Raw genomic sequence first — 25,636 nt, 5'->3', positions numbered from 1 at the left:
GCGGTATAGGATTAACTCGTAGGACGCCCTAGAATTAGAGGATGAAGAAATACCTAATGTCTAGATATCCTCCATGGGTGTGTTTGTGCAAGTTCAGGACACAAACATTAATAAGACTCTATGAAGCATTTGAAATCCGGGTCAAAGTAGTGTGATAGTATGTAAAGTACATGCAAATATGTGTAGTAAGCAAGTGGAAGTTACTCAGCTGCTCTGACAGTTTCTAACTGCAGGTAAGTGTGGTTTGAAAATGAATTACAGTTATGTGCGGGCGGGAACAATGACAGGCGTGGCAGATTAGGTTGTTTAAGATAGATGTTTTTTTATGATACCTGAGGAATTCAATTGTTGGTCAGACCAGCATAGCAATAAACTATATGTGTATTTTATCTGTAATTCATATTTTTCTGAATAACACTGAGGCAATGATCATAGGCCATAGATTAATGCAGAGCCCACAACAGTTTTCTTTTTGGTTTAACATGCATAGGCTTCAAATGAAGTTCACCTAAAAGAACTCCTGCAGGAGAAGAAAAACGCTATTATAAAAGTTAGTTTGGCATATCACTCAACCCTCTTTTAACAAGACCAAATGACAGGAAGAGGGGGCCCTTTTGGAGGCATATGACATTTAAACCGTTTCACATTTACACTTGGACTTTACTGCTTACTGCTGTTGAGGTGGCGAAATCTGGCAAATACCACTAGACAAATTTTGAATGTATTGCTGTTGCATGCATTAGTTTTTATAGCAAGCCTACTTTTATGCAGTGCAATTTAAACAGGATCTCAATCCAGCTTTTGATCCACCAAGGAAACTGTATTTCTCAGGAAATTAAAAATCTGTTTAACCTTTAACAACAGCTGTAATTGAATGCTGTACATGATTACACATAGTACTGTACACACTACACCCCATTACTTTCATAGACTCATAAATCTCAAAGCAACACATTGATTGCTTAGTTTCTGCGGTATAAAGATCAAATATGAAGAATGCTTTTCTTCCCACTGATTGTTCACCAATGAATATATAACTTCATATTCGTTAAAACATATAATATAGGCCTAAATCAGTAACACAAATGTCAATGCTTTTCTGTGTTCAAATATAGGTTTGTTCAAAACCGTTTAATTGAATGCATAGACCTGTGTGTATAATATCCAAATAGTGCTGTTAATGCCTCCTTTTATGTGGTGTCTGAAGTCTTAGACTAAAGCAGGAACCCATTTCGTTACAAGTGTTAAATATAGAAAGGAGGAGTGGCTGCATGGTTTTCACATCGTCATTTTTTTTGCATGTAATTTGACACCTCCATCACTCCGGAGAACTGTGGTGTCTACAGCGCTTTAAAAAAAATCGACCAATCAAAGAGAAGTTGGAAATAGGCGGGACGTCTAGTGAGAATTGACAGGATATTCCTCCAATGAAAACCCCCGGTGATCGACATGGTCCAATCCGGTGTGGCTTTGATCCGCTGTATCCAACGAGAGTAGAGTTTCACCGAGCTCGAGAGAAAAGCGGAGAAGAGTGGACATCATTTCTCTTTCAGCGTCTCTTTGGACTATCCACACGAAGGCAAAGAGCCAAGAAATAGAATATTTTTCTGAAAGGGAATATCATTTCTACTTTAACTCACCAAAATAAACCATGGCCGACACCGCTGTTGAAAAGACCGCAACTGCAGAGGTTACAGCCAAGGTGGGTTTCATTGAATTTTTGTCTTCCGTTAATCTCTCGACTGAAAAGATTTAGGAAACTACCTTTCTTTTTTTAAAGTTATTCGTGTCCATTGATTGAGTTAGCTTAACCGTAAGTTTTAATGTCAAGCTTAGCGATAACGATACTTCATCCTAGTTGAAATATGAGTTGAGATAAATGGGAAATGCATTTACAATTTCTTTAAATATCACTTTTTTCGACAACCATACACCACATACGTAACTAATTATTTCATTTCCAGAGTCATAATCTTAATATATAGTCTGGAAACCCAAACAAATGTGAGGTGATTTGACAAAAGTATGGGGGAAAAAAAGTCTTGTAGAGCAGACAAAGCGATACAGCTGGTGGGCGGGAATCCACAGCAGCATTTACGTTACATTCACTTTTTGGTACAAAAAGGGGAAAAAAACATTTAATGTTGCTTTCAATGAGTTATTTACATCGACTACCTTTGATGTGACTTCATAAAAGCTATGTGAGATTTTTCTTTCAATTAAAATTAGACCAGGAACGTGCACCACTTCAGAATAAACTGTTCGCTGATTTGACTCAGTCGTGCTTTTATTTTGTAGGAGCTGAAAGAGAAGAAAGAAGTAGAAGTGGAGGAGGAGAAGAAGAAGAAGACGGAGGAGGAGGAGGAGAAGAAGACCGACAACGGGGACGCACCTGCCAATGGCACAGTGAGTTTCAGACGAGGACCAGTCTCATGGCCTTTTGTCTTAGCAGCCCTCATCATGCAGGTGTCGCTGCGCCCGCCTCCCCCTCTTCTGTTCAGCTGCTCCCCACACAGCGCTTTGTTTGGGTTGTGAAATGGCACAGATGTTAGTGAGCAAGTCTGAGGACGTCTCCATTCGTTCTGTTGTCTAGCCTGGTAGCTAATCGTCTTGGGAATAGTGGTAGCTTCACTCACATGCCTTTTTTTCTGTTATCCCCAGAGGAGTCTAAACATGCACGACTGTGGGAGGATTGTCAAATATGCTTGGGATTTCGTTTTTGTTTTAGTTTTTTTTTAATCTAAGTTCTTTGTAACATTGTTCATAACCTAAAACTACTTTTTTTTTTTAAATTAAAAATAACATTTGCTGAATACAGTGTGTTATTAGACTAACATTTCCCTCTCTTTAATCAGAACGGTGCTGATCACAGTGACAAAGTAGAGAAAAACGGAGAAGAGAAACACAAGAATGGAGATGGTATGTACAAATATAGCAGTATTGATAGAATTCTCTGTGCAACTGATGGTATTTCATGTGTGACCCTGAATTTAAAATACTACCTATCTTGTCCTATTTACATCAAAATGAAAGGGTTTCATCTGAAGTGATTAACTGTTCTTGCAGAGAATGCAGAGGAGGAGGCGCCCCCTGCTGAGGAGACTGACGCACAGCCCGTGAAGCGTGCAGCTGAAGAGGAGGATGTAAGTTGCCAGCAGGACAAGATGCACAACCATTATAAACTGTTTTTAAATGTGTTGACCCGTTTGAAATTTCATATGAGCTAACCCTTAAAATATTTTTTTTTTATTAGGAAAAAGTTGAAACAAAAAAGCAGAAGACAGAGAAAAATGGAGATTCAAAAGAGGCAGAGGTGGAAGCTTAAGTGTCTGCCTTGCTACCTGTTTGCAGCACTGTCCAACCAGCCTGGTCAACATCTTGTTATAGAGCTTGTGCTTTCTGTACCTTTTGAGAAAATCTTTGTTTTTGTTTGCTCCTATGTTATCACATTGCACTGGAGTCCTGAAACGGAGTGGCCTGCATCATTTTTTTATGAAATGTTATTTATTGGTCGTTAAAATGAGCTTTTTTTATTTGTACAAGAGGGCCACATCATAAGATCAGTTTGATTTTCAGTTTTTGAGGTTTTATATCAGTATGTTCGAAGCACAATCTCTATTTTCGGTGCTGACCAGATGATTCATTCATACAGGCAGCTGCTCACTCCTTTCAAGGCTCATGTTGACCTCTCAGATTCACTTAAGGACCAAAGATAAGTTTTAAGCAGGGGCTAATGGACAGTTGCTAGCATTATAAGTTCGGGCAAAAATTATTTGTGTTAAGCTGCTACTTAATCCTTGGCTTGCCTGCCCTGTTAACATAACAGATGGTGCAAATGAATAAAGGGGCTGTCTTGAGCCTCCATGACAAGATCAGTTGATTTTGTTGAATGGAAGCTATATTTTGCCATGTTAATTAACCCCTCTTAAATCTTAAAGCTTTGGTCATATGTTCTGTATGCATTCCACGCAAGTTTGTACCATTTATACGTTTTTCTTATGTTTTCAATGAGTTTCATGTTATGGCTGGGTAGCCCAGTTTTGTGTCCAAGACTGCCTTTTTCAGAAACAGAATGACATTCGGTTACTTCAGACACTGCTTTGTATATTCTGACTAAAAAAAATAAATTGTCTTTTTACTTAAGTTTATCTTCTTTGTGTATCATATCATTACTCTCTTCTAAAACCATGTTTTAATGAGCAGATGTCAGTTGACCCCATTTTTCTTGACATGGAAAATGGCTAGCTAAGATGCAGAAAGCAATGATCTTATTCACTTAGTAATGGAAAAGTGCAATGAATCAATAGATGCTAACTCTTGTCTCTAGCGCCCTCCTGTGGTGAGTTGAATATTGTCTTTAGCTCAATTTGAGCGGCAACTAGAGAAGGCTTAAATTTTTATGAACATAAAGAGGAGGCATTGGTAGCATTGTGGTCACGCTGCGCATGCCATGCACAGAGACCCTAGTTCTCATGGCAACAGCTGTGGGTTCAAATCCGTCCTCAGATCTTAGCTGCATACCATCCCTGCTCTCTCCTCACAACATTTTCTCTCTTCAGCTGGCAAAAATGCCCCAAAGCATTTCCTTAAAAAAAAAAAAAAAAAGGAATGATTGACACAGGAGACCAAAATGGCAAAATGATCATTTTAGTTTGAACGGAACCCTGAATAAAAGTAGCTTATACAGTTACACTACTGGAATTGAGCAATAGGTGGTAACAACACAAACCAATCCATTTTATCTGAAGCAAGCTGCAAAAGCAAGATCCATACAGTACCTGTTTCCTTAGAAACATAAAGCATGGCATGCTCCAGTCAGTTCAGGAGGCTTTAACAGTATGTGATTATTGACATTCTGCTGAGGCAGCAATTAAACATGCCTCTGAAATGTTTGATATTCACTTTGTTGGCTAGTCAATGAAACCGTCACGCAATATGTACTGAAATGAACCTTATGTTCAGGCCCTGAAGTCAGGCTGTTGGCATGTAATGAAGCCAAACAGATAAAGTATGCTGTTTGCCATGACACAACAGATTTAAAACATAAATCACATGTACTGGTCTTTTGATGAAAATGGCTTCTTCAGGATGGAAAATTAATCAAATTGTAATGCCCTGTGAGCAACTTGGCTAACAAATGTAAGGTCATCACTATATTGACTCGATGGGGCTGAGAGCATGGTGGAGGCAAAGCCTACTTTTTCAAGCATGCGCCCTAAAGATCAAAATCAGCACTTGCTGCTCTGCTGGCTCTACAGTATGAACCCCCAGTCTTTTCTGTCAGTGTTGTTCACCCCCAGGGTTACCCACAGTTCACATGAGTCTTCTCCCTGTTTCCTGTTCTTCTGTTTTGTTCGGTTTCCGACTGAATGCTGATTCACACCCCAGTTTCAACTTCTCCTCTTCCTGATAATGACAAGAATCACTGTCATTATTACAATCGCATGGCCAGGAGTAGGATGACAGCTCACAGCTGTCCGAGGCTTAATGAGGGACCAGACGCAATTAGTGGCCAGTATAATTGTCTGTTGTTGGTTTTTTTCCTTTAGTTAACCAGTGTTGGTGTGTATGGTGTGTTCAAGCATGTGTATGGTAGAAATAGATCTATGCTAATGACTTGCTTAGTTTGCAATTTTCCCTTACTAGAAACTTAAGATTCCCCCAAGCACCAAACTGAGATAAACGGGAATAGTAAGACAGTCTTATAATTAAGGGACTGTCTGAAGAGTGTGTATTCTATACGCTTAAAACATTTGAACATAATTCAGCCCTTCAAGATTGTAACTGTGATTACACTTTGTTCTGCTTCATAGGAATAGGAAGTAGGTCTGTTAAATTATGTCAGAAGAGCTCTTGAATGAATGGAGTGAATAAGTGTGTGAGGTCAGTGGTAGCACATTCATCTAGTCAGAAAAATCCCACCTAAGGTGTGATGCTACGGTGCTAACTCAGAGAAACAGGCAGGTAGACATTCCCTTGGCCATAAGACCAAAACAAAATAGAAACACAAGGCTTTTGGGGCGATTACATTGCAGCTCATGCAGACGTTAGGCAACTGACAAAAGGAAGAAAAAGAGAGGGAAAGCTGTGGTTAGCCTGCACATATAGATCAACATTTCTAAACTAGACATCAACAAGCAAGAGAAGAAGCACAGGATTGGACATAAGAATGGCTGAGGTGTACCTATACTCAAATAGGTCAGACAGAGTATCACACACACAATTCCATTTGTCACAGCCAGTTCATTCAAACCTTCACACACGTTCGCAAAGGAAAAATGCATGGGCACGCGCGCGCGCACACACACACACACACACACACACACACACACACACACTATGAACACACTGATCATGTATACACGTTTGATTTGATTGGTGGCCAATGTCTGTCTGTCTGTCTGTCTTGCTCTGAGGAAAAAAAGTGAGGAAAAGTGTAACACAATATATGTAATTGTGCTGTACAGTGTATTTGTCCTGTATGTTTTAAAGGTCAACACACTCAGACACTAAGTAACAGCGTGATAGCGTGTTTGCTGTAGTATGTGTACGGGAGCTTAACTAAGTTCATAGGCTACTCTAAGTGTTCACTAATAGTGGCTGGGTCTCGCTTTCGGGGTGCTCACCCTCAGGGGGGGGCAGTTGGTACACCACGCAGAGAGAGGAGTACACGCAGCCAACGAATGACATCAGGCTTGAAAAGTACATCACTCCTTGGGCCCCACCCACCAGTGAGGTCAGAGGTCCCATCGCCACAGAGACCAGGATCTGAGCCAGGAAGTACTGGCAGCTAAGCAGAGAGATGTCCACCCCCATCCCTCGTCTGGTCCCCTCCTCTGATGAGCCACAAAACTGAGAAAAATAATCAGATGAATCAGTTATTTGTTCATTGTATGAAAATATATACACCTTACAGAAATTATGAAGTGAATGGAGCCTCTTGGTTTAAAATGAGGACAATACAAAATGTCTTAAACCTGCATCTTTTTAATGGAGATGGAACTGTGGTTGCAAAAATAATTCAGTGCACAAATTTCTCGGCTGATTTATTGCCTCAGTGCACATCTTTATAATCACTTTATGCACTCAATAGCAAGTTTCAAGTTATCTTCATTTCCCATGGCAGCAATTTTCTTTGGAGGTATATTTGGGGTGCAAAACTCAGACTCTGTGATAACTTTATACTGCTGTGTTCCAGTTTGTGAGTCTTAAAAATGTAGAAACAGAGAGTCATTAATGTTCATAAGCATCTCCTTGACTAATACACGACTTAAAGACAATGAACAGTGAAAATCCAGTGGGTAATCTGACCAATTTGTAAGTTAAACCAACACATTTGACAGCGTGCCGGTGAGCAGCTATTAGACAACTGCTAACATTAGCATTCAACAACTTTGTAGCTTATATTATGTTAGCTGAGAAGTCAATTTGAACATTTGTATTTTAATGTTAACCAGGAATTAACATCTCAGAGCTAATTTTCACGCAATAATACCAAGAATCTAGAGCAAAATCTGGCCATATTTTAAGGTAAAACTACAAATTTGATTATGCTTAAAGGCAATATCTAATGTTAGCATGTAATCACTTCTTAGCTTAATTTTGTTAGCTTTAAAGTACTTTCAGTGTGTTAGTGTTTTTTTAGCTAGGAATTTATACCGATCTTATTGTAGTCTGTTAACACTACCTAACCACAATGACTTTAACAGTATAGTCATTTTGCTAATATGGCCAGTTTCCCTGCTGGATTATCACTGTTCCTACTTCTCAGATGATGACCTCACAGCAGTTTGAGATTATAACAAAATGTGAGCTTGCCCTAACTGAGGATGGTGTCAAAGGAAATAGGCTGCTGTTGAAATCATGGTAATGCAGTGTGATTATCGTGGTAGAGTAAAGATAATTATAAGGCAGGGTTTGCTTTAGGGCCGTGCTACCCATGAGTGACAGAATGCAATCACTCAAACCTGTCGACTACTAAATTTAAGCTATGGGTATATTTCCTGGTGTCCAGGTGTCAGTAAGCAGATATCTCAAAGTAGTAGTAGTTTACAAACCAATCACTGACGACACGCTCCTTAAGTACAGTCTATGTCTGGGCACCACAAATGACTATTGTGCGTTAAAGTAAAAATAGGACAGCAAATTTGTGATTATTTATTTCTTATTGTTATACGGAAATTTTTGTTTAATTGTACTTTGGAGACATTTTTGTTGTTTAAATGTGCTATACAAATAAAGTGGATTGGATTGGATTGAAGTATACTGCAACATTTTTGGAAAATAGATCTTCCCAATTTGCTTCATATTTAAACTATTCTGGTGATTGTTTTTAGCTGCAGAGACATCTGTCTAATTTACCAAAAACTCTTCAAACTCAGATACCTGCATTCAAACACGGTATAATGTTTTTTTCTTTTTTTGTTGAAGGTCAAACAAACAGAAAAACAACAAACTTTTATATTCTTCTAAATCTCATAAAATAGTTTGGCACATAAGCCCTTTGTCACAAAGTATTTATATTTCGTTTTCTGTACGCTATAAATACACTTCAGATAACTTGCTAATTAGTGGGATTTAGAGGTGGTGATGTGGATTATGTTAACCTGTTCCAGTCTCTTTGCAAAGCTAACCAGCTGTTGGCCAGGGTTTTACATTTAGTGTGCAGATGTTGGAGTTGGGATCAATCCTCAATCAAACTTTTAAGAAAAAAAGCATGTTTCCCAAATTGTTTCTCTATTAATTTGGGCTATTCCTGGGAAAATATAATTTAGGAAAAAAATAGGACAGCAAATAAATATATACAGTACATATTTAGGTACTCACCTGAGGGCTCTGGTAGTATTCACACAGCAGAGAGTAAGGCAGCGTGCATAGAGAGGAGAAGAGCACCCCGTAGGTGACACACAGAGAAAGTACCACATAGAGGTTGGTGGATAGTGTTGTTAGGCCTGTCCCCAAACCAAATGCCAGATAGGCAAAAAAATACAGTGTGCGAAGAGAGAAACGCTCCTCAAGTTTCTCCAATATGGCTGGAGGAAGAGGAGGAAACCCCAAGAGAAAAAAAGGAAAAAGATGAGAAACTTTCCAAAATTCAGAAGGCAAATTCTTTGTAAAATTCCTCCTGTCTGGCCAGAAAATGTTGAAATGCATTGTGATTATGATTTGCTTACCTGAGTAGAAAGCAGCACTAAATGCATAGATGCACATTCCCCAGCAGCCCATGCTAACACCAGCATTGTAGCGTTCATAAGCCTCAGAGTCATGGGGTGCCTTGGGGTCTCCTTTAAACACAACTTCCCCCATGAAGTCAGTGTAGAAGAGCAGCATTCCTTCAAAGGACAGCCAGCCTATGAAGAAATTTAATCACATGAATTACTATCAAATACATTATAATACTGTTTTAAAGGTGTTGCAAGGTTTTTATTGCCTACCAAATGCACATACGGATAATTCTCACCCAAAAAGTGATTTGTGCATAAACTCCGCAGAGAGGGCGGCATCCTGTAGATGGCTATACACAGAAGCTTTAATGACATTTGGCATTCTCCTGTCTCCACACTCTCACTCAGATCACTCTCATATCGCACCCCATTCAGCAGAATGTTTGCAACCTTCATTAGAGGGGAAAAAAAGACATTGTGTTCAAACATGCTGTGTTTGATACTGGTAATCAAATTTTAAAGTTTCCTGAAAAAGGGTCCAACCTGCTGGCTGAAGGTCACGGTTCTTCTTTGTCCATCCTCAGAGGCAACAAGCTGACTTTCCATGGAATCCTCTCTCAGTGCAAGGCTCTGGGGTCGCTTTAGGATACCAGAAGATGAGCGACGATGTGACCCTGAAAAGGATTGAACTCCAGCTGTGACCTGAGATGCTCCACTGGATTGTGTTTCTCCCTCAGGCTGTAGCTCTTCTGGATCTTGAGCTTCCCCTGCTTGATGAGACACCCCATCGGCCAGTCTCTGTCCTGCTGAATTACTTCCTGACCCCTGTGTAGACTCGTGGGGAGGAGGGGAATCACCTGGAGGCATTGGGACAGTAGTGGAGTTGGGGGCTAGGCCCTGTGGTGTTTGTGGCCCCGTGTAGCAGTTTATGAGAACACTGTCGATATAGGAGGTTCCTAGTGATGAGGCAAACTCATTGATGCCATTGATCGAGCTGTCCCTGCTTATGAAGCTGCCATATTTTGGAGTGAGGGGGCTCAGGGGCGATATTGGGCTTGTGAGACCAGCACAAAGGCGTGCACTGGCACTGCAAGAATGGGCCATGGGGTCCATGTTACAGGACATTGACAAATCATAGTTGTAAAGACCTTCCTCATCGTCATCATCTAGTCCAAAACCTGGAGGAATAGGAGGAGATGGAGGAAGAGGGAGGTTGGGGCTTTTTAGATGAGTTTTGTTGGAGTTCTTGTTTGGGTGGCTTATTGGTAGGGGCCTTTCAGGGATACTGAACAGTGTCATGACTGTGGCAAATACCAAAGTAATACTCGTGAACATAAATATGACCCGCAGTTGGCCTCCGACTGACTGGCCGAATTTTGTCTGGTCCCAGTTGATGCCCCCAACAATATAGCCAAATCCACCTCCCAATCCTGCAGTGAAACAAACAAAATGGCCTTGCTGAATGAGTTAAACTGTCATAAAGCTTTATATCAGATCTGCACTTGTTTTCTTACCTGCCAATAGCGCATGTATGTTCAGCCCCCTATCTTGATCTTCTGGGCAGCACACATCCATCATGTAGGCATGGCTTGGATTGTCAGCTGAATCAGCGCTGAAGTCCATCAGTACCACACCACAAATTGTCAGAAAAATTCCCCATCTGTGATTTGATGCTGTGTCAGCCATCACAACTCCAATGTCTCGTCCATTCAGCACCAAGGTAAGACCAACTAAAGCGCCTTCAGAGAAAAGCAGCAGAATTGTCTAATGTTAGTAAAGAAGGTAAACAAAAAGCACCTCCACAAAAATCACAAGTGCGGACAAGAGATGAACAGATTGTTAAAAGCAGGGTCGATACATGTGTGATTATGATAACAATTTAGCCTAATGGAGATTCCAATACAATGTTTTTTCATGACCTCTTTGGAGTTTTTGTCTACTTTTAAATGAGCTTTTTGATTGAATGTATTTGATTTTTTTTAAGTCCCTCCTCTTGAAAGGTCACACATCTCACAAACATGCATGTTGATTATCTTTCCCAGAGACAGTGTAAAGACTTCTGCAGACATTTTCTCCTGTCTTGGACAAACGCATCAGTTTGTTTATCAGGTGACTTCTTACCAAAGAAAAACCTCTTCTTGAATCGGTAGTTATGCTAATTAGTCAGTATTGAAGTGGCACCACAGTTAACAACAGCTTCTGACATTGGTGCATGCCACATTATAAATTGATGGCACGATATTTATCAACAGCTGATGTTTCAGTCAATACAAGTCAAGTTAGGAAATTTGCGTTGGAAAATCAAAATGAACGATTTATTAAAAAATAATAATGATCTTTGTTGCTTGTAAGAGTTTACTATTATGAGGAGTGTAGATCTGTAGTATAAAAGCAATATCATTGTTGCATAAGTTGTCTCTGACAGTGGCAGGTAGATGCGTAGTTACACCAAGTAATGAAGTAAAAATGGATGGCATCCATTTCTTACCTATAGCCAAGGCTAAAATAAAAGGTCTCCGTCGCCCAAACCGGGATGTACAAGTATCACTCCATGCTCCAATGAGAGGCTGAACGAGGAATCCTGAAAGCCAAAGACAAGAGTCAACATTATTACTCAATGAAGATACACCTTTACATAACATTGCTACTCAAATCTTACCATACGATTCACTTACCCAGTATAGGACTTATAAACCACACCAAGCTGTAGAACTGATCAGGCAAGCCCATCTGTAGGAGCACTGGGGTAACATAAGCCGTCTCCATGGCATAGCTAAACTCAATACCAAACAGTATGCTGCCATTGGTGAGCAACTCTCCAAAGGTGCGTCTTGGGGGAAGCTCACTGAGGTCCAGCTGGTCCAGGGGACAGGGTGTATTTGGTGGAGGAGGAGGTGAAGGTCTTATTTGCCTCTGACGCTTTGGCTGTCTCTGAAAGTTGTTGGCTCGGTGACTGAGGTGCCGAATACTGGATGTTGGAAAGCTAGCAGTTTTGGGTAGTGAGTTCCTCCAGGATCTTTCATGAGATGTAGATGATGACCCCTCCCCTGAACTGTAGAGAAGGGGGTCACTGGGGGTGCCCATACCAGGAGATGACATCTCTCTCAAGCCAGCTTACACTGCAGAAAAAGAAATGGTGAAATATGCTTAAACCTGCTCTTGGTTAAGTTTTTCATATATTTGGTATTTTTATCATCTCAATAAAGCATGCTAGTCATGTGAGTAACTTAATGGTTACGTTGTGTTACTAAGAGGACACTGCAGTGATCAGCGGTGATGGGCACGACGCACTGCATCCAATGCGCATGTTAGTGTTGTGCGCAAAGCCCATGTGCTCGGCGTGGTTGACTACAGCAGTGTAGGATGCGGCATCGCTCTCATGAAGGCTGTTTCCATTTTAATTTTTTATGGAGGATGCTCAAATCGGACACAATGGGGCCTCAGGAGGTGGTGATGATGGCTTTCGATATTGACAAGGATAATGTATCAATGTCGTTTACATTTAGACGTAATATTTGACCGAAATAGCTCCTTTATAGCCACGCAGACGATCGATTACTTTTTAAAAAGCCTACTCGATATATCACGCCTATTTGCGATATTTTCCTGTGATATATATTCTGATTTTCACAGTGAAGACCACACAATCGATTTAAGGCGTGCAAACTGAAACGTGAAAGATGATATTTACCTTTATCGCTGATGCTCGTCATTTATTGCGGCAAACTGTGACGGTAAACACACCGAGCGTTATTATTCATTTGTATAAATATAAACGGTGAATGTATTACTGGAGTCATGATTGTTGTTTAGTTTTTCCTTTTCTGCCGTCATCCCCCCGCTCTCTCCTCCGTCCCTTCTCATTCCCCCTCTTCTCCTGCCCCCCTTCGCCTCTTCCTCTCGGTCTCTCCCGTGACGTCACGCCCCACCCTGCAACATCAGCACCGCGGACTGTTGCCTATAGGTCTACCTACACACACTGTACACCCTCCTCTCTAATGCATCCAATATAAAAACGGTATTCTTGAGGTCAGAGATGCAGTCAGAGGACAATAGTCAGCCAATGGTGTGTAAACCGACTATTACTGTTTAAAACGGTAGGCTACATAAACAGGTTGTGCAGGTTACTCTTTCAATCACCCTTTTTAGTTCCTTAACTAAGTTGATCATTACAAACTGTATAGATAATGTTTAGCTTTAACCACGGAAAATGTCAAGACGACAAGTAGGATTAATAAAATAAAAAACCTATCATGTAAGAAAGACATTTCAATAATGCCACTGTAGACTGTAAATCAGCATTAAATTCATCTTTAAAATAAATATATGGATGAATCTATGAAAAATGTAGACTTTTTTAGTAGACCTATGAGTTTTTGTGTTAAACGGCATTAAAAGGTGTTGGTGATGTGTTTTTGTTGTTGTTGTTTTTTGTTTTTATGCCATATCCGTTGAGATCCTTAACTCAACCAGTGAAAATGAGAACAGGTGAGCACACGGTTTAGAAGCAGTCTAAGTCAGCACAGTATGGACTGAGGGTCAGTAGACCTTTTTTTTATCGCAGAATTTTTGACTTGTCACAGTAGGAACATTTTAAACCATTAAGGATGGCTCAGTTCCACCAAGTGAACATGTTTATATATTTGATACAATGTTTAAGTAGAGGTCTGGTATGCAATTATAGGCTTATAAGAAAGTGTATAACAGATAAATTGATCACAGTAGAAAAGCTATTTTTTTTAAAGGTAACTGCAAATAATAGATTCATCATATCATTGTATTCTAATAAGATTTTGAATACAAGTGGTCTACTCTTTACCACATGATCGGATCAAAACAACTTCTCAAGCACTGGTGTAATGTTTTCATTTTCAATTAAACCACAGTTTTTGTGTTTCTGCAACATAATTATATCAATTTCATAAAATGCACTCAAGGCAGTCACCATATAGGCCTATTAGGCTATATTAGTGATCCTACATGATGGATAAATTCAAATGTGCTGATTCTAAACTGCAGGACAATTGCAATAATCATGGTCTACATTTCTCTTTTATTTCTTCTTATATTTTATTTTCATTTGTAAAGCGCTAACCCTGTTTTGAAAACTCTAAAAAAAATAAGGTGGATTATTATTATTACTATTTTTACTGAAGTACAATGTTGGATAAAGTTCTGCCACTGGCTGCCAAACAGGATAAGGAGGGTTTTCCAGGGGTTCAGAAAACAGACAGATTGGACGAACAGCATGGCCTATGAGAAGAAAATCAAAGCGACCAATGAAAGCAAACAGAAGCATGGTTATAAAAAATCGTATTACCTTTGAACCCTATTGTTACACACCTTATGTAACTCTTGTGCAATTAAAAAGTTTTATCAAAACTTACTATTTCCTAATCTTCAGTCCTGAGTTAACCAGGGAGGACATTATTCAGGTGCAGTATACAGTAAGTTGAGAAAACAAAACTCAAATGAATACTGAAGAAAAAACTAAGCACATTTGGTTCATTGTTTCAGTGAGGTAATTTACTACAGTCCATAGGTGAGGCGCACGTGCTAGAAGAAGCCCGTATATAACAAAGCCCCGCCTCCGTTCAAACTATCTGCGCTGTGATTGGGTCATTGCACTAACATTTATTGCACACCGCCAGCGTTGCTGTGGGCGTATCAGGATATACTTGTTTTGCAACAGTTTGTTTGTGCGGGCGTTACTCAAACATATTTCTATAGGACTATATGAGTTAACATTGAATTTCTGAAATTACTTTCTTGGCAGTGGACAGTCAGTGTATCTCCGTAGCTGAAAATGGCAAACGTCGACCTCGCCCAAATTGGAAAGAACTTGTTGAAGAGTGGTGAAACTGGAGAGGTAATCAAAGAAATACATCTGGAAAAAAATGTTTAAGCGTTTCCATTTCTGTAGTAGGGTTAGGGTTAGGGTTAGGTTAGGAATTCGGGTTGTTTTTTAAGCTGTCTGATACTACAACCTGCTGAGAGGTTGCCATATATCCCCCTAAGAGTTGTGTGTTCCCTGCTGCGGACTAAATATTGTATTTAACCCGTAATTACATCACAGCCGTGATGTAATTGCTGTTGAATTAAGTCTCCAGGGACGATCTGAAGGGAATACATGGGAATGTAGGCGAAGTCATAATAGCAATAGTTTTGTGATCACAGATAACGTTTAAATTTGGAACAAGTCTACCTACAAGCATGTCCCATATGTTACCTGTTTGTTACCTGTATTATGGTCTCATGGTGAGTTTTTCCTTTTAAGAATGTGGAGCTGCAGTCTCTGTGGCAGGACCAGACGGTGGTCTTGTTCTTCCTGCGCAGGTTTGGCTGTCAGGTGTGTCGGTGGACTGCATCAGAGATCAGCAAGCTGGAGCCGGAGTTGAGAACCAGTGGTGTAGCCCTGGTAGGTGTTGGACCAGAAGACTTTGGGTTGAAGGAATTCAAAGAAGGAGGGCTTTTCAAAGGATGTAAGCTGTTCTCACTCATCTAATGCAATTGTTGGTCTTTTCCTTTATTTCAGTTCACTGACATAATAGGCCTTCTCAGGACTCAACAATATGCACTGCTTTAACGATAATGAACCAAATAGCCTAAATGAAGAAAAGTTCAGATGGCTTATTTGCAAAAGTCTTTAATCGGATAAACAACACCTATTGTTACTCTACAGTCTTAATTGGTCATTTTTCTTTCTTTATAGTCCTTAATTGTGGAATATTTGCAGTTTTTTTCTTTTTTTCTTTATCACAGAATATGACCTTAAAAAGCACACCAGCGTTTCCCAAAGTGTGATGTGTTTAATGAAGTGTGTCCCAGAAAACAAAGAAACAAACTAATCCATTAAAATAGATTTTGACAGTTCGGTTCGAAGGATGTCTTCTTGTCATATAAGCCAGCTCTTGGAGTAATAACATCAGAAACCCTTGTTGTTCTTTCTTTGTAAACTTTGGATAGAAGTTTATACATTTCTGTTGCATTTGAAATAAACCTAAAATGACAGATTGTTTTCTCAAAAGTATTATCTCTGATGTCACAACCCTCCATAGTGACCTTGAACAATCTTCTTTGTCATCCTTCCACAAGTTAAAGTGTACTACAGAATGATTGGGTTTGAATGAATCCGACATGCTTACTGAAATCCTCACTGGCATTGTCCTTTCCTTTTTCTAGCCATTTATGTTGACGAACAAAAGAAAACCTACAAGGATTTGGGCTTTAAAAGGTGAGCACAGTAAATCCCAGCAAATGACTTTTTTGCTTTTGAAATGAAGAGAAGTTGATATATTTATTTGTCAAGCAACTTAATCCTTAACGAATTAGAGCAATATCTGCCATTTGTTAATAGGTGAATTGTTTTCATTTCATTAATTTTAAAGCAAGTGAGTCAGGCATTCATTTGTTCCAGTTTTTCCTTTTCTCAGGGTTAAGTGCAACTTTTATGTATTTTACAACACTAAACTGGACATCTTCAATAAATCAAGACAACCAAAATACCTTATATGTTTTATATGTGTGTCTTTCAAATCCAGGTACACAGCCATTAGTGTGGTTCCTGCTGCTATGGGGAAGAGGGTGCGAGAAACAGCTGCAAAGGTAGATAACTGCAGGATTTTGATTTTGCTTTATTAAACGTGTCGATAAGTCATAAAGAGCAGGGGTAGAGTTGCTGAAATTCACAGTGACATTCTGAAGTCTTACTTCATGTTTCCTTTACTATTTGCAGGCTAAAGCTGCTGGTATCCAGGGAAACTTCTCAGGAGATCTGCTCCAGAGTGGAGGCATGCTCATTGTAGCTAAAGGTAAAGTCACCATACAATAGAAGTACAGTAGTGAATGAAAAGAACAATAGTTCAAAATATGTATACACTAGGAGGTGTCTAACATGTTCATGACCTTGCAACGGCGTTGATGAGAAGTTTGTGTAATAATTTAAATTGAACTAATGTGAAGATTGCAGTTTGCCCTCTAGAGGGCACTGTTATATCACTGACGTGAAGCTTGAAGTTCACAGTGATAGTGTAGTGTTTCTGACTCCTGTTACTCATTTTCTTCTTTTCTAAAAAAAAATGACTTCCTGGAAATGAATATGCAGAAAGTCAACACTCAAAATGACAGAACTAAAAACTCAAATCAACATTTTTAGGAGAGAGAGCTTTCCATAGACCATCTGCTATCCTTTGCAAGCGAGGCAACAACTTCAACATTGATAAGAGATCCTAATATCACTCATTTTTTTGTGCTTTATAACAAAGTTGGCTGGTGTACCATTACTACTTATTACCTAAACCCAGAGGGTCGGTAATAGGTGAACTTTAACAGAATATTTAAGCAGGAGTTTTAAGCTGATTAATAGTTGAATTTTTTTTGATTATTTCAAATGTGTAAAAGGATTAACAACAACAAAAATGAATGAATAATGAAAAGGGGAAAAAAAGTAATTAATATGTTTTATAAGCTGTTTTTAGTTTATTTGCCTAGAGTAGCATGGCTGTAACTCAAGATTCTTTTAAAATCATTATAAACAATGTTTTTGTAGAAACCCTAGGAATAAAAAGGAAAAATGTGTAATTCTAAAAATCTTTAAATTAATCCTTTATTCTCATTCTTTGCCCTTCACATTTTTACTTCTATAATTTTGGGGTTTTTTTGTGTGTTTTTTAAGGCTCACTTGAACTTAAATAAAGGAAATCAAATGAACCACCCTAGTAATAACATTGGCATGACAACAATGCACCATAGACTTGTAAAAGCCACATTTGTATATGTAAATGAAATTAAAAATAGTAAGGCATGATAAACACTTGATGCTGTCTATTTATAAATCCCTTATATTCATCTTACATAAAATTTATACTAAAACGGTCCGCTGGGCGCTTCCAAAGTTGCTCCACTAACTGCCTACTGCTTTAAGTCCTGTGTGTCCACCCTGATCTAGGAAATCTGTTTTTGCTCTTAAGAAAAATGTTTCTCTTAGGGGAATCAGTTAAAAAGTTACCAGTCAAAATCAATTATCTGAACTCATTTCACCTCAGTGTGCGAGGGTTGTATCTGAGTATTGTTTTGTTTGGTTTGATTTCATCGCTGTAATTGTGCATTTTGTATCTCTACATCTTTGTCAAGGATTTTTCAACGAAACACGTTTTGATGAGGATTTTTAACCAAATAACACTTAAAATAAATATTCAACTGAAATAGATAAATTTGGCAAGTTTATCACTCAAAGATTCTTCTCTTTAAAGGTGGAGAAAAGGTCCTGCTACACTTTGTCCAGGATTCACCAGGAGACTACGTACCACTGGAGGATATTGCCAAAGTGTTGGGTATCTCAGCTAAAGTAAAAGAAGGACAAAGGCCAGTGGTAAGTCCCCTCAGAGACGACAGAAGTCCCTACATATTTACCTTCTCTTTTCCATACACTTTTTTCTTTTTTCCTGTCTTCCATTTAACTCTTTTATGTTATTTATTATACAGGAAAATATTAAAAGAAACATTACAAAAGTTACACTTAAACGGGCCTGACTCAGTTCAAACTGGTTTACAGCAGGTAAACCATTCCACAGCAAACAAAAACAAAGATCAAATCAGACAAAAGACACAGGTACCCTGTCACTGAACGATGTACAGTGTTGAATCAAATAGATGGAAAAGGTATCACTGGCTAAACTAACACACTGGGCTGATGTTTTTCCAGTAGACTCTGATTTATGTCCGTAGCAACACACACACACACACACACACACACACAGCCCCTTCAAAGGCAATTTCACACTTATTACTCCATCTTCAGGGTCTGTTAGTGTCTGTGTCATAGCCCCCAAAATACGTTTTACCTGAGCAGTGATCTCAGTCTGTAAATAATTGTGTTTAAAAATGCTCAGCAAACACAAACAGAGAAGGTTGGAGAGACAGTACTCAACAAATACCCTGTAATTCCCCTGAGGCAAATTTGAAATTTGTGATTTACGACTATTTGTATAAAGTTTGACATCCTTTTGTTGTCACCTGGGAACATTTTGGGAACCTTTACCAAAAATGTGTGAAATGAGTTTGTCTTCCTCTCTCAAAAGAAAAAAAAAATCAATTTAGCTTCAAGAAACTCAAGTAAATATCAGTTAAATTAGAATAAATGATTCATTTAGTTTTCATAAAGGAAAGATTTTGATGTTCACATTAAGTGACTTTGGAGTCTTTTTCATGAGGTTAAAGTTATGATTTATTGTTTTGTTCCTTTGGTGTAATAGGCAGAACTTTATACCTCAGTCAAAAAAAGTTTTTTTTCTCCTCAAAGAACAAGTTTGTATTTCAACAAAATTGTGAACACCAAACAAATGCAAAAAGACGAGTGTAGAGCCCAGAGGGTCTCCAAACATTGACAGAACTCTGCATGAGGAGCATTGTAATGACACAGCATAAACATAGTTTCAAAACCTTGAGTAGATGGATTGAGACACATTGTTGTTAAAATGTGATTCCCGTTCTTTACCAAAAATCATGTTCATAGACCAATTCCTCACGGATCATTGCCATGATATCTTTAACCCAGACTAGCAATACGTTTTATGTTTTAAAGATTTACAGTCTTTGGTTTTATCCTGTGATCATCAGGACTTTCAAGCATGTCTGTTATATCCAGCACATGGTCTTCAATGTTTCAACGTTTGCCCTGCAGCTTTGTTGCTTACATCCAACAAAACAGACCATGCCAGAGTTATTGCATCTTACAGCAGGCTTCCCAATGAACTGTGTGAAAATCAAGAGAGCTGCAACCAAAGAACAGAGTGGAACTTGTTTCTCAAAATGTGACACAAAACGTTTACAAGTCACAAGCTGTCTGCCATGTTGATCGCACATATTAATGTGGAGACAGGCTTGAGGCTACGAGTCAGGTCAAGCTAATGTACTTAACTATACAATGTCCTCTTCGTCCAACCGCTCTGAGATGGTGTTATACGTTTCAAAATCTTTCAAACAAGTTTCCCCTGAAGAACATGTGTTTCTTCAGTCTGTTTCTGAGGCTCCATAAACATACGTGGTCATCATGTACTCATTCTGGACCCATTATATATTGGCAAACATTTTCACCTGATGAATTCCATTTAAATTAAAAACCTTTATTTTACCTCCAAAGACACTAAGGTTTCCTTGATTATTAACAGTGACATCGAGCTCACAGCATAAAAGCAGGGACATAAATAAAATAAGTTGAAAAGAAAGAAAATATATAATGAAGAACAACAACACAAGACTTGATTGCAGAAAAAGAAATACAGGGAAAATCAGCTAAAAAGAAAACAGTTACAAAACCAGAAAACCGCCTGCAGCACAGCTAGAAACAGTTTTAAATTGATGCACAATGGTCAATTACTGTGGCACATGAGGACAGAGTCTTAATTCTTAACATTTGTTGGATCACATTCCAGGAGTCAGGAGTATTGAATGAAAAAAGCAGTCTTTATAAGATCTGAAAGAATTCATGGGACGTTAGGTACCAAGAAATCACTAGAACGAGTCTAATACGTTCCACAATTCCATTTTAACAATGCTGTAACGATAGATGGATGGATGGATGGATAGATAGTATTAAATACAAAGTATTTAAGCATTAAAAATATAAAAGATAAGAAGAAATATAGACATCCAGCATTTAACTTAACATTACTGCTCGTCTAAAATGTGAAAATTAAATACAACATTTTGTCAGTCATGTCAAACTGAATGATTAACATGTGTATGAAAATATGATGGCGGTTGTAAATGAGTGGTGTTGATACAGGGAGCCGTTCAGAGCTGTGCAATCAATGATACATTTATTAAAGTGCCCGATTGTAGACATGTTATCAGCTGAAAGTGTTGACTATAATGATGAATAGACAGACAAATGAAGTGAACTTGAGTGCAGGGATAATTTGTAAACTTTCCATGTTTGCATTGAAATACATTTTTATTAATTAAATATTCAGCTCTAATATGATCTTGTAACACCCTCTTCTGCAAGCATAGTTCTCCATCACTCAGCAGCCTTTAAATCAACAGGACAAAGTACAGCAGATGGAAACGGTTATCGTATGTCAGTACTCGTGTCTACCCATGGCAGATGTATTTATTTATTTTTATTTTTATTTTTTTAAACAATCTTTTAGAGTTTTGATGGTTTTAAATATTTCTGTTTTGTGGCTTTTGAATAATTTCAAGAGAAGAGATTATCCCCTCTGGAAAGTTAACTTACTCAACAATTTAAATTACACTCAGCTGTTCTGGTGACATTCACGTTAAGGATTAGTAGCTCTGTTACGTCCAAATGGATTCTTGAGAGATTAGTTGGATTTACAGCGTACAGAGCAGGGAAATGTGCTTCATGTAGCTGGGTAGACGGCTTGATCAATAATCAAAACTGCTATCTTTCCTGACAGACGCTGTTTGTATTGGATCCATTTTGACTGTCAGTCATCCACATGCATCTTAAAAAAAAATCATTATTTTGGCATTACTGATGTTTAACAATTGTACTTTTTCCTGCAGTGCAATGATGACGTTTGTACTCGATGATGATGGAGCTGCCTATCAGACATGGTTGCGGGCTGACTTGGAAACGAAGTGAACTTGGTGAACGTGATTGTCTGCCAAAATTCCTAATTGCTTGAAATCCTTTTTTGACGTTTTAATATTTTATTAATATATATTGTAATGTGAAAGTGACAGTGACACTCCAAGATGTACCTTTTTTCATTAACATACATTTTAAACTTGCATTATGATCACAACAATGATATTGTTTTTATCTATTTGCATCTTTTACATCCCTCTATAAATGAATTATTTGTATGTGTGAAATGTTATTAATTAAAATCAGTGAGCAGTTCAAAGCAAACAGAGGAATATGATATATGTAAGGTCATACTAAACACTTTAACACAAACTGCCCTCAGATTTGTGCAACACTTTTCATAAACTACACTCCATATACCTCTCTTATGGCTCTGTCAAAGGAGAACGTTTTGTCATTGAAGTGCTGGATGGATTGTATAGGCACCAGAGGAAAGGAAGAGGATCACCGAAATCAGAAGGACTTATACTGTGGGATCTGTGAATTTCAGATTAAAACATACAAGTTGTACCAAACCAAAATAGAAATTATAAGTGGGGCCAAATCAGTTTATATAAAGAAGAGTCATGATGACGCTGTTGTAGTTCTGCCCCACACATGCACTAATTGTTGAATATATTTTTTTCTGAACTAAATGTGAAGAGGTCACTTATAAATATATAGAGACATTCTTATCCTCTTGTATCTTTTGGTCTATGCAAAGAAGACAATGCACAACACTGTCACATGTTTTAATCCACACATAATACACACAAGTTCATTTAAAGGAGAGCCTTGAGATGATACCTGTAGAGACAGTCACTTTAATGGCAATCTACATAATGACATAGCAGCAGGAACATTCATAATACATCTTTAACATATGTATTCTTGCAAAGCAACAATATAATGTTTTAAATACTCATGTAGATAAATAAAATCCTCTGATGGGTATACACAAACATGTTTACATTGTACAAAAATGTATTTGTTCTTGGCTTCTGAATTTCTAAACCACACAACTTAAGCCAATGTGGAGCTAGAACTAAGGCAAGAAATATAAGCTCTCATTTAATACATGATCATGACTATTTATATGTAAATACTGCAGTATAGGACATCTAGTATCTACAATAAAACTTTCTAATGTATAACCTTCCCATTTTTGCTCAGCTAACAGTTTCCACTATATATTTAAACTTCGAATAAAAACGGAAAAAATAAACAATAGTCTGAGCCTCAGCTGCTGCCCTTCACTCAGCAGCCTTTTCTTTGCACTGTAGCTTATGATTCCTTCTCCAGCCTCTCTTTGAACCTGAAATGATGCATGTGCCTTCTTGTTAAAAATGAAAAGCTTTGACATTTCAAGAGATACACTTTTTCTCTTTTCTGGGAAGAATACAATGAAAGGACTGTTTTAACCATCATGTGTCTGATAAACACACAGCTTGAAAACAGTTGGCTTAAATTAGCTTCGCACAAAGACTTAAAACAGGAAAGTTAGCCTAGCCAAGATCTTTCCAAACGAAATCCAAAAGGTTTTTTTTTTCTGTGAAAATTATGTATTACTTGTTATTGCAGAGGATCAGCAAAACTGTGAAGCTGGTTAGATCTGCCTGACCTGATTAATCACAACTGTTTAATCCATTAAAGGAGGCTTTAAGCCAAGGTGACGTAGTGAAATGTGATTGTATTATATATTATCCCATATGCTTTTATGTAAATCATCTCGAGGTAACACTTAAAGGGGTACTTCACCCATTTACATGACGCTGTGTATCATTAGAAACATGGTAGTAGTGTTGAAAGGTCGTGAGTCCAAACCTCATTTTGCCCTGAGACGAGAAAAATGTGTTTTTCTTTGCTTGAAAGTTTTCTTCATGTGATGCAAAAAGTGTCATGTTGCATCACATGAAGAAAACTTTCAAGCAAAGAAAAACACATTTTTCTCGTCTCAGGGCAAAATGAGGTTTGGACTCACGACCTTTCAACACTACTACCATGTTTCTAATGATACACAGCGTCATGTAAATGGGTGAAGTATCCCTTTAATATGAATTGGTGCTTTACAAATAATGAATGATTAATATAACTACAAACTCCCGGGAGTGGATGTTGAAACAAGCTATAGCATATCCGCTTATTCCTGCATTGCTAATTTTGCCGCTCTAATTGGCTGTTACAGAGGCATTTTGGTGTACTGCCCTTTGAAACCACAAAATAAATGGAGATGATCAAAAAGTGTTAGTCTGAGGGGGGCAGTTTTTGTTGGACAGAGCTAACTTTTACAAACGTAATGCTAAACTGTGACCACCTGTTTGGTTTAGTTTATATTCAACAGACATGATACTTGTATTACTTGTCTCGTCCAACTCTGCCAGAAAGCGAATTAGCATATTTCCAAAAATGTCAAACCCTTAGCTTTAACATATGAGCACATTATCAACATTTACATTCTTAGAAAAACAGTGCTAAGAGCAACAGTAAATATGTGAAGACTGAGAGACAGAAGGAGAGCTTCAATATATACATTCAATTCAGCGGCTTCTGTCGAAGAGCCCAAAAGTTGTCTTCAGGTTACCAAAGAATCCTGAATTTGATCAATGACAAGCCACCAAACAGGCTGTTTTTATCCTTCTAAATGAAAGCTTTCTGATGCTGCTACCTGCATCCCCTCTGCTTCCATTCTCCTGTCATTACTTGTTAATAAAGGTAGAAAATAACAGTCCTGGCCCTAGCCATCTCTTTAATGACAAGCCCCATTCTCCAGTGTTCCACCTGCAGGCTCATGGTTCAGTTACTGGCGGTCACCACGCTTCAGCACTCTGCACTTAATCCTTTCATCTTACACAGAACTGATCAATGTGAGATCAGAGAGCAAAGCACTTCATCTGCTGCTCAGTCTTGTGTGAAGCTATCTAAGGAGGTTTTCTTTTCCCACCCCCTTTGGCATGTAATTGGCAATGCCCAGAGGATACAAGTCTTCTAAGCACTGTGGTCAGATTGTTTGTTAACGAAAAGAACAGTTCCTCAACAAATCAATCAGTATTTTATGGTCAGTATAAACTTACAGGAATAATACAAGTAGTTATAATACATCTAAATAAAAGTCAGTTAAACGTCTTCTAAAGGACACTTCTAAGTAGTTATGATGGTTAAATATCTGCCTACTTTGAATACGTCAGAGCTTCTAAGTTAATGTCAAAGTAGAAATCTGAAAGAGGGATTAATGGTCTGACTACACAACACAACCATTTTTAGTATCTGACTTTAAACTCTGTACCTAAACTGGGTTGTACCCAATTAAAGTGAAACTGTTCAATCCTTATTACATTACCCTTTGGTGTTTGTGACATAAGCTATGAAGCAGCAGACCACCAATAATTCTTGAAACATCTGGAAACATTTTTTTTTTCATGACATACATAGACATTTCTGCAGTGAGTATTCAGCAACAACCATTTGCAGAACCTGATAAAGACAATTAAAAAAAAATAATGCTTGATAAAGAACTCTTGTCAGTGAAGAAATGTTCAAAGCAGCAGCTTTAGCAGAATGCTAATTTAAGGTTAAAGCTGCAAAATGTAACAGTCTTAAAGTCTTAAGATAATGTGTTTCTTATAAGAGCGAATGAACAGAACTCTCAGAGTGTGACTAATTCTTTTGAAACATTACTTCTGCAAAGCCCACAGCTTAAATTTATTTTATTCTCTCTCGTCAAAGCTTCATTTTTTAGCCTTGTTTCTTCGGAAGTGGCACAACGTCTTGACAACAAAAAATGTAGTCAGAGAGAGGCCAGATGTTTTCGTATAAATCACAAAGATCAGCACAAAAGATTTGAAAAGGATTCATTTAAGGAAGGCTGGCACAACATTAA

The 25,636-nt window shown here is 38.2% G+C and overlaps 3 protein-coding genes across 5 annotated transcripts; 2 read left to right on the top strand and 1 right to left on the bottom strand.

The window, feature by feature from the left end:
• The first annotated feature begins 1,490 nt into the window (after positions 1–1,490).
• LOC306822877 (uncharacterized protein) lies at positions 1,491–4,143 on the top strand. Its single transcript, XM_079342144.1, has 5 exons — positions 1,491–1,702; positions 2,299–2,406; positions 2,856–2,919; positions 3,067–3,143; positions 3,254–4,143. Exons 1-5 carry the CDS (start codon positions 1,652–1,654, stop codon positions 3,323–3,325), a joined length of 372 nt encoding a protein of 123 aa, XP_079198270.1. The 5' UTR covers positions 1,491–1,651; the 3' UTR covers positions 3,326–4,143.
• Positions 3,486–13,399, bottom strand: slc45a1 (solute carrier family 45 member 1). Of its 3 annotated transcripts, none has more exons than XM_079342113.1 (10): positions 12,856–13,398; positions 11,840–12,283; positions 11,653–11,745; positions 10,679–10,903; positions 9,708–10,594; positions 9,461–9,614; positions 9,174–9,350; positions 8,827–9,032; positions 6,627–6,852; positions 3,486–5,406 (listed from the first exon to the last, which is right to left on the bottom strand). In XM_079342113.1, exons 2-10 carry the CDS (start codon positions 12,261–12,263, stop codon positions 5,378–5,380), a joined length of 2,421 nt encoding a protein of 806 aa, XP_079198239.1. In that variant the 5' UTR covers positions 12,264–12,283; positions 12,856–13,398; the 3' UTR covers positions 3,486–5,377. The 3 variants fall into 3 exon arrangements, with proteins under 3 accessions (XP_079198239.1, XP_079198240.1, XP_079198238.1); XM_079342114.1 differs by having other exon boundaries at positions 6,730–6,852; XM_079342112.1 differs by having other exon boundaries at positions 3,486–6,852; positions 12,856–13,399.
• A 1,398-nt stretch (positions 13,400–14,797) lies between these two features.
• Positions 14,798–22,989, top strand: prxl2b (peroxiredoxin like 2B). Its single transcript, XM_079342142.1, has 7 exons — positions 14,798–15,033; positions 15,442–15,646; positions 16,347–16,398; positions 16,706–16,769; positions 16,900–16,975; positions 18,416–18,534; positions 21,696–22,989. The coding sequence occupies exons 1-7, from the start codon at positions 14,971–14,973 to the stop codon at positions 21,720–21,722; spliced, it is 606 nt and encodes a 201-aa protein (XP_079198268.1). The 5' UTR covers positions 14,798–14,970; the 3' UTR covers positions 21,723–22,989.
• The last annotated feature ends 2,647 nt before the right edge of the window (positions 22,990–25,636 follow it).

The sequence above is a fragment of the Symphodus melops genome (genome assembly GCF_947650265.1).
Source record: "Symphodus melops genome assembly, chromosome: 4".
NCBI classification, from domain to species: Eukaryota; Metazoa; Chordata; class Actinopteri; order Labriformes; family Labridae; genus Symphodus; species Symphodus melops.
Note: the sequence above shows the minus strand (reverse complement) of the source record. Positions and strands in the feature narration are given on the sequence as shown.